General features: G+C 35.2%; 2 protein-coding genes across 2 annotated transcripts; both read left to right on the top strand.

Moving 5' to 3' along the window:
• Nucleotides 1–3,741: 3,741 nt before the first annotated feature.
• On the top strand, nt 3,742–5,806 carry LOC145100844 (GRAS family protein RAM1-like). The gene is made up of 2 exons (XM_079037963.1): nt 3,742–4,577; nt 4,682–5,806. The coding sequence occupies exons 1-2, from the start codon at nt 3,813–3,815 to the stop codon at nt 5,804–5,806; spliced, it is 1,890 nt and encodes a 629-aa protein (XP_078894089.1). The 5' UTR covers nt 3,742–3,812.
• Nucleotides 5,807–9,271: 3,465 nt separating this feature from the next.
• On the top strand, nt 9,272–11,119 carry LOC145099896 (uncharacterized). Its single transcript, XM_079037396.1, has 5 exons — nt 9,272–9,382; nt 9,817–9,996; nt 10,085–10,351; nt 10,426–10,605; nt 10,706–11,119. Exons 1-5 carry the CDS (start codon nt 9,272–9,274, stop codon nt 11,117–11,119), a joined length of 1,152 nt encoding a protein of 383 aa, XP_078893522.1.
• Nucleotides 11,120–13,391: the final 2,272 nt, after the last annotated feature.

Below are 13,391 nucleotides of genomic sequence, written 5' to 3'. Positions count from 1 at the left end.
CCTCAACTTTTCGAGTAGGTGACTTAAGATCCCGCATCAAATCTGATTTCTACTTGATGAGTTTGGGGCTTCCAACTCGTCAAATAGCTCTACCAAAGTGAATAAAGTATAATTAAACACGTACCAGGAACCAGGCGTTACATGGTGGAACTGGACACAGAGGAGTTGGGAGATGTCATTGGTAGACCAAAAGATCGAGGAGCATGATGCGATGGTATAGCTGAAAATGCATTGTTAGTAGATGCTCCTAAGCTTGCAGTTGAGTAGGAATTGACATGATTAATTTCTCTCTAGTTGTCATCCATGTGACAAGATTTGATTATAGTCATCACTTCAGCAAGAGAGAGTTTGCTCTGGTTCTTAGTGTTCTTGATCATAGACACATTCATATCCCAATTCCTGGGAAGTAAATTAAGAAGCTTCTTATTTATCTCAGAGCGAGGCAACACAATTCCAGCAGTGCTCATTTCTATGTTAAGAGTAATAAAACGTTGCAACTGGGCTTTTGGGGTCTCCCCAAGAAGATGATTAAAAATGTTGAATCTTTGACGAAGCAAGTCCTGTCTACTTTTCTTCATATCCTCATTCCCTTCCTACACCTCAATCAAAGCTTCCCCAAAGCCTTAGCAGATGTATACTCCCGGAAACCTTGAGCAATGTCAGGGGACATAGCCATGGTAAGAATAGCCAGTGCCTTTTAATCATCCTCAATCTTATCGAAGTCCTCATTAGTATAATTTTCGATTGGCTTTTCAACTACAATTTTAGTTTCATCATCCAGAGTGGTTGTGAGTGGCTCTGATACCAACTGTACAACCCGTTCTTGATTTATCAATCAAAATCATAAGAGTTGGTGCGGAATCCCAATCAAGTGACTAATGCTAAAAAAATATTATCAATTAAGAACACAGTTCACGAATCTTCAATGCATACTATATTCAAGAATAGTCTAATACATAAGATTCTTAATTTGCTCTTTGTTCTCTCTTTCTCTCTAAATCTCGATCACAGTTCCTTTGGATGACCAACTGACTAACTCTATCATTTACGGCTGATAATACATTATATACTAAACCTAATAGAAAGCCTTAACAAGCCCAAGCCCAACCGAAATCCTATAAGCCCACCAAAATCACAAGGTGATTTCGGTCCAAACACCACCAAGAATATGGAGAATTCAGTCCTGGACCCAGAACACTAAAAGCCGACAAAAGTAAAGCATAAACCATTAATTATGTCCTAACAGATCTCATGCTAAAGACAAGCTTAACATCTTTTGTTACTTCATCTTCCTGGGACCTCAAAATTCCCACCAGCTTAGCCAAAGAATAACTTTGAAATTGTTCATGGGCTTTAACCATGGACACCACAGCTTTCTATTCTGATCTTAAGCCATTCATAAACGTGACTTTTCTCTCTATCGGTTCACGCCTGATCTTGTGTTTTAACATCCTGCTGAAGCGATGATTAAAACGATTAAATTTTTTATCAAGTTTCTCTTTTGGATTTTGAACGAAGACACCAAACTCTGATAAAAGCAAAGTTTGTACAGACTATTCTAGATCTGCATCGCTTGAGTAGAGCTCCTTTAATCGATCCTAGATCTCCTTGGCTGTTTCACATGCACTTACCAGACGAAACGTGTCTAAGGAAGAGCGAATCTGATTATCCTCATTTCCTTGACATTACTTATCAGCTTGTCTTTTTCTTCGTGAGGAACAACTTTAACATCAACAAGAAGAGCATTGTATTCTTCTTGAGTAAACGGGCCGAGCCGAGCCCAAGCCCGACCAAGCTCAAGCTTGGCTCGTTTAATTATGAGGAAATTCGAGCTCGATTCGAGCCTTAAAATTAAGCTCGAGCTTGAGCTCGGCTCGTGAACAATTTAGTGGGCCCGCGAGCCTAATCGAACCTTTATATATATATATATATATATATATATATATATATATATATATATATATATATATATATATATATATATATATATATTGGCTTGTTTAGGCTCGTGAGCCCATTAATTGAAGCTCGGCTCAAGCTCGTTTAATAAACGAGCCTCATATTTAGGCTCATGCTCGGCTCAGACTCGTTTAATTCGATATCGAGTCGAGCTTTTAACGAGTCCATCCTGAATAATTTACAACATTAATGAAATTTATTATGATGATAAAGTTACATAAATGGTCCTTGTAGTTTATTAAAGGTCTCAACTTTATTCGTGTTAATTGTTTTTATGAAGTTATCTGAAATTTGCATGGTTAACATGACCTGTATAAAAAAGATTTTTTTGCCTTCTCGTGTTTCATTTATCATTTCTTTAAATAAAATTACTAAAAAAAGAAAAGAAATAAGAAAATCAACCCCTAACCGTTTTACTCATTCCCCTCTTTCTCTCACTACCGTTTCGCCTCTTTCACATTGCTTTCCGATTCAAACGATGAAGACAACACCATGAAAAGATAATCGGAGTTGCATCTGTTTAAATTCTCCGGCAAGGGAATTGACATCTATCTATTGCTAATGTTTTCGCGTGATGATCACGACTTTAAGATCAACGAGCAGTAGGCAGTTTTCCGACGAGACTTCTGTAATACTTTGCTTTGTACGTTGGCGTTTACACTCTGTGGTTACCGGTGCACGTTTCCGGTGAGATTGATTTTCTAATTTTAAAAAACTCAAATAGTAAACTCCAACGCCGACAGTTGCTTGTTTTCCGGTTCCGGTTTATGATCTACGATGGCTTCAGATTGATGGAGTGAGTTATCGCGTTGTACGTTCAGAAGAAGGTCTAGAGAAGTAATGGATGACAGATGTTCTTCCTTTAAATGTAGCATGCATATTTTCCTAATGAATCATCAGAGAATCTGTGAAATTTAACCATTGCTTTACAGATGTTCTTCCTTTACAAGTTAGACTGCTCATCTTGCTACCGATCAGTTGCTTAAGGTTTGTTTACATTTATCCGGTGTGGATATCACAATTTTGTTGTTGTGTTTCTGGAATCATAAAGTGTTGAGCGAGGGTTTCACCATGCCTGAATGAGTATAACAGATAGATGAGGCTAGAAAGAAAAAGATACTCTGTGATGGAGTGGGGCTACCATCGCCGATGGGAAGTTTGTCTGCTTCAATTTACAGCTCACAAAATCCTCGATAAAATTTATTGGAATTTTAACCATAAGAAGAATAAGAAGAGATATTGAGGTCTATTGCTTCGATTTTAAAGTATTTGTATTCTGATTCAGAAGACGATGTTGATTGATTATGCCGATTACGAGGGAGAGAAAGAGGGATGGTGAGGAAGAAGAAGAGGTTGGGGTGATAGCAGAGGGGTAGGGTTAAGTGGGGTCGGTCCTTATGATAATTTATTAATTTAGATCAATTTTGTAACCAAATTTTAACATAGGGATTAACTATGCAAGTTTTAGAAACTATAAGATCTGTATTGATTAAAAAGAATTAACATAGAGTAAAATTGTGATCTTTATTAACCACAGAGACTATTTATGTAATTTGGCCTTAGATTTGTAATGATTTGTTTTTTTATTGGCAGAGAATATATGAAATCATAATAAAGTAGCCGGCCCACAAGAAATGTGGGTCCCATTCTTTCTCAAAAAGTTTGAAGTTTTTAACTTATTAGTGTGACAAAATTCAGCTCCTTAAAACAACAAAAACCTCCACAACCAATTACTACCCTCCAAGTCTGTGTATTTGTCTTGTATAATTATTATCCCACCTCCTCCCCCCATTAAAAGACCATTCATTATAGCCTCAGCTTCAAACTTTCGTCAACCATCTATTCCATGCACAATGATACATGCCACCATGGGGACTTCCTTACAGAATGATATGAGCAGCCTAATCACCGAAAGCTCTTGCTTGAAGCTCAATCCTACCTCTCCTCCTCTCGATGAAACCAAGAAAACTCCGCCACCACCACTTCCTCCATCTTCTGCTCTTAAGATGGAGGACATGGAAATCCAATCTCCTGACTTGTGGGAATCATTCTTTTCCGAGCAACTGCAGGAGACAGACTTTATGATCTCCTCTCCTGTTCCTTCTTCGAATTTCAACTATTACCCTTCTCCTCTAGCACCGTTTAATAACAATACAAAACCGAAAGGAATGAGTCCCCTCCAACGGGTGTTTAGCAACTCCCCCAATAATCATGAGTTCATGCAAGTCGAGACAATTTCTTTACCGGCTCTCGAGAATTTCTTGGACGATCTCGAGGGAGACGATGATTACCTATCCTACTCCACCTCTGGTGTTGGTGTTGTCGATGATCAGTCATACACCATCCCAGCATTATTGGACTGCTTAACGACGTTGCCCAGCCCTTCTAGGTTTTTTGGTGAGGCCACCACATCCAACACAAACAACAACGATCAGATCATGTATCATCAACCGCGACCTGCAATTTCAAACGCACCGTTGCTGGAACAACTCGAGCAAGAACGGCGGGAGGAGAAACAACACCGCCAACAACATCACCAGCAGTTGCCGTCGTCGCCACTACAACCTCAACCAATCAACCATAACCACCTCATGGTGCCTCCTCCAGTTGGCGCTGAGGTATATTAATATATTTATTGATCACCAGATCGACAAAAAGAAATTTAATTATGGTTTTCCTTAATTAACATTATTTAAACAAACAAAAACAAATTTTATGACAGGAGCATGACAGTGGACTTCAACTTGTTCATCTTCTTCTAGCATGTGCAGAAGCAGTGGCCAAAGAGGATTTCATGTCAGCGAGAAGGTACCTTCATCACCTCAACCGTGTCGTCTCCCCGCTCGGTGATTCCATGCAACGTGTTGCCTCTTGCTTCACAGAGGCCCTTACGGCGCGTCTTGCTGCCACGCTGACCACAAAACCAGCCTCCTCCACCCCAAAACCACCATTCACTCCTTTTCCTCCCAATGCACTAGAGATCCTCAAGTTCTATCAAATCGTTTACCAAGCTTGTCCTTACATTAAGTTTGCCCACTTCACTGCTAACCAAGCCATATTTGAGGCATTTGAAGCGGAAGAACGTGTCCATGTCATCGACCTTGATATCCTCCAAGGTTACCAGTGGCCTGCTTTCATGCAAGCGCTTGCAGCGAGGCCCGGAGGACCACCGTTTCTACGGATCACTGGTATTGGCTCGTCTCCAGAATCTGTAAGGGAAACCGGACGGTGTTTGTCAGAACTTGCCCACTCTCTCCATGTACCATTTGAGTTCCACCCGGTTGGAGAACAATTGGAAGACCTAGAACCACACATGTTTAACCGAAGGGTTGGAGAAGCCCTGGCAGTCAACTCAGTAAACCGGCTTCAGCGAGTCCCAGGTCATTGCCTAGGAAATTTATTAGCAATGATCCGAGACCAAGCCCCTAATATTGTCACAATCGTGGAGCAAGAAGCAAGCCATAATGGGCCTTACTTCTTGGGTCGATTCTTAGAAGCACTACACTACTACTCGGCGATCTTCGACTCACTTGATGCAACTTTTCCGGCAGACTCCCCCCAGAGAGCAAAGGTGGAGCAATATATATTTGCCCCGGAGATAAGGAACATAGTTGCATGCGAAGGGGCGGAGAGAGTGATGAGACATGAGAGGTTAGAGAAATGGAGGAAGATCATGGAGGGAAAAGGGTTTCAAGGGGTTCCTCTCAGTGAAAACGCAGTCACACAGTCAAAAATTTTACTTAGTTTATACTCTTGTGATGGTTACAGATTGACAGAAGATAAAGGTTGTTTGCTCTTAGGATGGCAAGATAGATCAATTCTTGCTGCTTCTGCTTGGAGATGCTGATACCCAAATTCATTATCTTTTTCTCTCTTTTTTTTTTAATTATTACCATTATGTTTGTGCTTAATATTTTATTTTGTTTCCTTTTGACATTTAGTCTTGTCCTTCTTCTGAATTGAAGAAATGGAAACAGTGTGTAACTTTTATATTCTATATATCAAACAAATAAAATTACAATATATAAAGATATATTTGGTTATCCAAATATATTAAATATAATCCCTCTTTAGTTCAACTAGCGGTTTTAGAGTATCTCCAAACCTGCACTAAAAACCAATTATTTACACTATCCTCCTCAATAAATAAAAGTTTTTTTTGCCACACTCTCATGAGTTTTGACACTTGTCATTTTGTAGTATTTTTAAAATAAATATTATCCACTTGTCAATTTTTGATTTGTTTCAATTTTTAAAATTAAAGTCATATACTATATATAAAGTATTAAATATCATTATAATATTAAATTGCAATAAATATATTTTTTTCTTTCTTATTTTAAAGTTGTACATTAAAAAATATTAATAATTTACATTTTAATATTTAATCTTTTTTTAAATCAACCCATGTAATATACGGGTCTCACACCTAGTAAATTATATTATAATGTTCAAACCCTACATTATACCTAACACTATATAGTGTTGGATTTTAGTATAACACTATATATAGTGTTGAATTTTAATGTATCACTATATAGTGTTGAATAAAGAACAATATACATATAATATTCTTTGTAATATTAAATATAATGCAATGGGTTCAAGGACTTTAATGTTTATATTATCATTTACATTATAATTAGAGAAAATGACAAAAATAGTCATTTACACTAATTGCATTACAAAAATAGCCAAAAAAAATCGAAATTACAAAAATAGCCACAAATTTCGCAGATGAGAAGGTCCCATCTGCGAAATGACCTTCTCATCTGCGAAAGTACAAGCACCTAAAGCACAGTTGTGCTTTAGGTGCTTGTACTTTCGCAGATGAGAAGGTCCATCTGCGAAATGGCTCCCATCTGCGAAATGCCCTCGATTTTGAGTATAAAAACGTTTTTTTTCTCCATTTTTCACCCTTCTCTACACAAAAACTCTCTCTAACTTTGGGCTTCTCTCGGAATTTTGGCTAGTTTTTGAAGAAAATGGAGGATTATGTCAACAATCCCGCAAATATGGTTAGATTTTAACTCTTTTAATGTCAATAATCTCTTTATTTTATCATTTGTTATATTATTTAGTGTTAAAAAAGGGTAATTTTGTTGTGTTTGATAGTTTTAATATTTTTTTAGTATATTTGAAGTTTAAATGCAAGTAGAGACAAGTAGAGACTGTATAGATAATGTTTACAATTTGTTATTTTTGTTGTTTTTTTAGTTGTTGTATAACCTGAAATCCTGTATATTCTTATCGTATAATTGTTTATATAAAGTGCAAAATAGTCGTTTGTATATATATTTGTCGTATAAGTATAACATTTGTATAAGTTGAAAATTTGTTGTATATATATTGTTAGAAATTGTTTGTGTTTGTCGTATAAGTATAACATTTGTATAAGTTGAAAATTTGTCGTATATATATTGTTAGAAATTGTTTGTATTTGTCGTGTAAGTTGAAAATTTGTATAAAGTTGTCGTATAACTTGCAAAATTGTTAATTTGGTTGTCGTTTTATTTTTAAATTTTTTTGTTTATATGGTTATAAAATGTTAGTTTTAATTAGAAAGATAAAAATTGTTTATATATTTGTCGTTTAAGTTGAAAATTTGTTTAAGTTGAAAATTTGTTGTTGATATATTTGTCGTTTAAGTTGAAAATTTGTTTAATAAAATGTCTATATAATTATGTATGATATTGTTTTCTATCATAAATATATTTGTTGTATAACTTGGAAAATTGTTTATATATGTGTATGTTATTGTTTTTTTTATCGGAAATATATATATTAGTAATTAAGAAATTGTATTTGCAGTTCGTAATCATATATTTTAAAAAAATATATTTTTTAGTTATGTTTTTGTGTTTTTTTTGCAGCATGATTTTAGTTTAATGAATACGAAAGCTTTTGCGAACTTAAAAGGCTCTGGCGGTAACATATGAGAAGTTTTAGATGATGCCCGATGTGCTATTTTCAGAGATACCGTCTTTGGTTATTTCATTGATGTCCCTCGTTTACAAGGGGACGCATTATTGTTTCATAAAATGTTCCTTCATCAGATCCGGCCGGACCCTGTTTTATCTCCAGATGGAATAAAACGTTTATATTTTCGAGTAGGCAATACGAAAATGGTTTATGGGCCGGAAGAGTTTTGTTTGATTACCGGCTTCAATTTTGGGGAGTATCCAAAAAACATTGGGAGAAAAGGGTCGGAAAAATTAATAAGCAGTAAAAAAAGATGTTTATTGCGTGAACGGCTATTTCCGGACCATACTAATAGTTCGGTGAAAATCGGCGCCCTGAAACGTTTAATTTTAAATCGAACATTCCTAGCACTTGACGACGTTGATGCAGTTAGAGTATGTTTGATATACATTTTGTGTGAAGGTTTTTTGGGTAAAGAAGTTAATGATCGGGTGCCACAAGATTGGTTTTTTTTTTTTGCTGAGAATTTGGATCTCTGGAACAGGTATATTTTGTTTACGTTAAAAGTTCTATTTTATTAAAGTTATAATTTATATAATAATCAATTTTGTTTTTTTGTTTTGTTAGTTTCGCTTGTGGTAGCTATCTCTGGGATTTTACTTATGTTGACCTTGAGGATACATGGAACAAAATACATAATTATTTATCATTTTCTGAGCGTGGTCAAACTTTAAAGTACTCCGTCTCAGGATTTACGGCTCCAATAAGGGTATAAAAATTTTCTTATATTTAAATTGTTTTATTGTTATGTTTTTTATTTTAATTTTAACTTTTATTACTGTAATTGTAAAAAATTGTAGATATGGATATATGAGATGATTCCGGCTGTTCGTGCATGTGGATTTGCATCGAGAAAAAATAAAGACTTGCCTCGGATGAAACGATGGAGTGGAACAAAAAAATTGAAATGGGTTGACGTGAACAAGATTTGGTCAAAGATGCAGGTTTAAAAATATTTCGTTTATTATTAATAAACTTGATTATTATACTTTTATATGCATTTTTAATATGTTTAATTTTTTAGGAGGGGCTACCACTAAGACAAAACATATTACCGGGTGATGGTGAGATGACATCTTCTTATTATATGTCATTTCAAGAGTATGTATATGGTGAAGGGAAAGTAGTTCCATCCCCAGTACGGGACCATTTTAGGAGACAAGACGAATCTTCGTCTAGTATGTCGTTTCCATCCCCAGTACGGGACCATTTTAGGAGACAAGACGAATCTTCGTCTAGTGGTCGCTCTCATGGTAGAGGTCGGGGCAGTGGGAAACACAAGCTAGACGAGGTGTTGAAACGACTACATGTACTGGAGCAGCATGTGTTTATGAACCGACAATCTACAGAGGTTTTTGTTGAAGAAGTGAATAATGAACAATTTTGGAACGACATTATTTTTGATGATCCGACAGTGTCACAAAGAAATTATGATGAACAGGTTAGTTACACGCCACATTATTTATTAAATTTTATTAACATATATGAATACCTGTGTTCATATTTTATATTTGAAAATATAGGTTGTGCAAAATGAAGTGATGAATAAAAACAATACAACTGAAAATGTTTTTGGTGATATTCAAGACGACAAGGTTGTTATAGATGTTACCTTTACGATTTTAATAATTACTTTTTAATAAAGTGTCTTTCGTTATTAAGTAAAAAGTTATATTTTTAATGTAGGTGTTGGAGGAGAGGAATGAGTATGCAGGGAACAAATTTGATGATGATGTGTTTGATGTAAATGATTATAGTGAAGTTAAAGAGGTTCTTATAGTTACATTAATATAAATATTTTGTTTATTTAGATATTATTGCTTATTAAATTATGTGTATTTCGTTATTAAGTATAAAGTATTATTTTTAATGTAGGAGTGGGAGGAGAGGAATGACAATGCGGGGAACAAGTTTGATGATGATGTGCCGGACGAAGACGAACTAATAATAACGGGAATTGTAGATTATTTTGATGATGATGATGACAAAGAAGTTACACCCGATAAACCGAGGAGTCGAAAACCATCACAATATTTGTGCCCTCCTTACACCGAGGTATTCGTTTTATTTATAAACTGATGATTTTATGTTTATGTGAATTATCTGAAAGATATAGATTTAAACATTTGAATATTGTTTTTAGTTGCACACGACACCGAAGCAAAAAAGAAGAACAAAAAAGAAGGTTGATATCAAATCAACAAGCCCCGTTCCTCCTCCAGTTTTTGGTGTTGCTCATGACTTCTCCATGTTGCGCCTGCAACCTTACGTAGCAGGCGGTGAGGTTGTCATCCAAAATTATGTATTGCATTCATATGATGTCCAACATCGTTTGTTTAATTTCGTGTTAGATAGAGATTTTTGGAGCTTATTGTTTGGGCATACACACGACGGATGGTTGGAGTCAGCAGTAAATTAATTGTTAATTAATTATTTTAAAAGTTAATTGTTTTTTAGTCAATAACAAAACTATCATGTGTGCAGCATATAACCATTTGGTACCGACTATTGATGGAGAGACGGTTTGAGAGCGACCGACATACAATAATGCCTCTAAATTTTTTTGTTTCTCATGCTTTGGAAGAAGGACAGGACTGGAGGGCGTTTATGGCTGGTATTGCTACGTACCCCAACTTCATGGTTGCTTGGTGGAATGTTGATACGGTAAACTTAATAGTTTATATTGAAAATAATATCGTTTTTTTGTTATGTTTTTGTATTGTGATGTAAATAAACATAATTTTATTTTCTGATCCTTATACAGGTCTTATTGCCGATTCATTCATCCCCTAATCATTGGCTATTTGGGGAACTACGATTAGCGTCAATGGAAGTGCATATTTATGACAATCTTGGTAGAGGGGCTTATGAAAAATTCAAATCCGAAGGAATCTTTTCCAAATTTGAACGTCGGGTGGCAAATTATTTGGACAAGATTAAGTATTGGGCCCGGAGGAACATCCCAAGGATTCCATTGAATATGCAATTCATTTATGAAGAAAATGTTCCCCAACAAAGTAGTCATTTGGGAGATTGTGGTGTTTTTGTTTGTATGTTTATGGAGCAATTGGTTTCAGGTCAACCAATATGTGTTCTTATTGACCCAAAGAACGCAGCTTTAGAGTTCCGTCTACGGATGACAAAAATTATTTGGGGGTCTAGTCTTGGTCCTATGTAGTTGGATTATAGAAATGTATATATAAATTAATGTTGGATTTCATTATTAGTTTATTTTTACAGTTTACTCAACGGATGGCAAAAAATATAACGTTACGACAATTACAACAAATTAATGACCTACTAATTACTTATCAATACATACAACATAAGAACGACTACAACATTTGTTTTAACGTTACAAATACAACAATTTATTGACCTAACAACTTCAAAACCATAAAAACAATATTGAAAAGCTTACAACTTGTAAACAAGAACTGCCAAGAACAACACCCAACTACAAACCAACGCTATCTTTAACTTCTTATTTTCTGATTGAAAGAGCTTATTAGAGTTAGCTACTTTAGCTATTACCATAGAAGATTGGTCATTCTCTTCATCAACCCAACTGATAAACCTGCATTTTGGTCCCTGAAAACCGAATGGCTACAAGAAACGATCGTGACGAACTAGACATCTTAGCAAGATGGTATGAAATGAAAACCGAAGTTCTATTATTCAACGATCTTTATATCAAAATTGACGACACCCGTTTAAATGCTACTGAGGATGTCATCTTGGAAGCTGCTAAGGAGGAATACAAGTCATTAAGTAATGGGTTGGAATTCCAGTTTGAAGCCCCTTGGAATATTTTGAAATATATCCCGTTTGTTTAAAATCTATTTTAGTTTATTATTTGAGTACTAGGTTATTTTCATGTACTAGGTTATTTTCATGTATTTCTTATGTATTTCGTATGTATTTCGTTTGTTTAAAATCTATTTTAGTTTATTATGTGAGTACTAGGTTATTTTCATGTATTTCGTATGTATTTCATTTGTTTAAAATATATTTTAGTTTATTATGTGAGCAACTCGTATGATTAACTTGAGTTAATAAATGGCCATTGCATTAGTTATCACAATATATTAGAATACATTAGTAACAAGGATTCCATGAACCATTAAAAACATCACAACAATTACATGAAAAACAACGACATAATACGAACAAAGCATTAACGTAAAACACAAGTTCATGGGTTATTCTTAACACAAATTAGAGCGGTCTACTTGAAATACTGTTTATCTCTAACAACCTTCCAAACTTCCTCATATTCGAAGTCTTTGCCGTCATGCTCACAGATGTAAAACTTTGTAACAACTTCCAAGAACTCTTCTTCGTCACGATAACGAACATTGTTACGTTTCGCATAACTACATGCTCGATTGAACCATATCACTTCTTCCTTTACATCCGTCCACTTAGTAACAACATCAGATTTTTCTCTTTTTTGTCCTTCTCCCATCTCATGGTTAAACAAAGATGTGATCCGACTCCATTCATCACCAATTAGGAAATGCGGGGGAGCAAGTAACGATTCACCATCCTTAACACTTAGCCAGCATCGTGTTAGAACTAACACCTCGTTTGTCGTCCATGGCCTTTCAGAATTGGAACCAGGTACTTCATTCGAAGAACTTGCTGCATTCGACAACATTTCTAATAATGGGAATTCGTTTTGTTTAGGTGATTTGGGTGTTTGGTTTATAGATCTTAAACATCTATTTATATAAATAAATAGACTATGAATTAATACTTTGACTACAAAATGGTTATATTTGGACTACGATTTTCAGCTTTATGCAGTGTTTTGTCATGTCAAACTGTCATTTATCTCTTGTCACTTAAGGGTCCCACTGGGATGTGCAGGTTACTATAGTGACTTGTCATTACTGTCTAGTCATTTCAAAGTTGGACTTCTCATTACTGTCTAGTATGTATAAATACCACTTATTGCTCCAGTTTAATACAATATCGACTTTATTATGAGTTCCTCACACAAATTCAAAATTTGCTCATGCAACGAAGTAGATTGTTACTACTGTGATTCGGTAGACCCTTTTTTTACACCCTCTTCAGCCAGGACATATATGTCACATGAAAATTTTGAAGAATTAAAGAAGGTTGAAGCACAACAAGAAGAGGACAAAGAGTCATCCCGACTTCTCACTCAACTTGCTAATGATATAGATTCGGAATGCAAACAAGCTCAAGAATGGATTGACCTCAATAAAAACAAAATCAAAGAGCATAAAGATTGGATAAAAAAGAGTAAGAAGGCAATCAAAACGACTGAAAAATGGCTTGCTGAGAAGGATGAGCAGTTGATACACATTATGGTAAAAAAGGATCGTTTCGAAGACAAAATGAGAATTAGGGATGACTATATAACAATGGAGAAAGAGAAGTACCTGTTGCAGTTCCCTGAGTTTAAAAATTAGTTACAA

This window comes from Lactuca serriola, chromosome 4 (genome assembly GCF_051521515.1).
Source record: "Lactuca serriola cultivar US96UC23 chromosome 4, Lser_US96UC23_V15, whole genome shotgun sequence".
Taxonomy (NCBI): Eukaryota; Viridiplantae; Streptophyta; class Magnoliopsida; order Asterales; family Asteraceae; genus Lactuca; species Lactuca serriola.
Note: the sequence above shows the minus strand (reverse complement) of the source record. Positions and strands in the feature narration are given on the sequence as shown.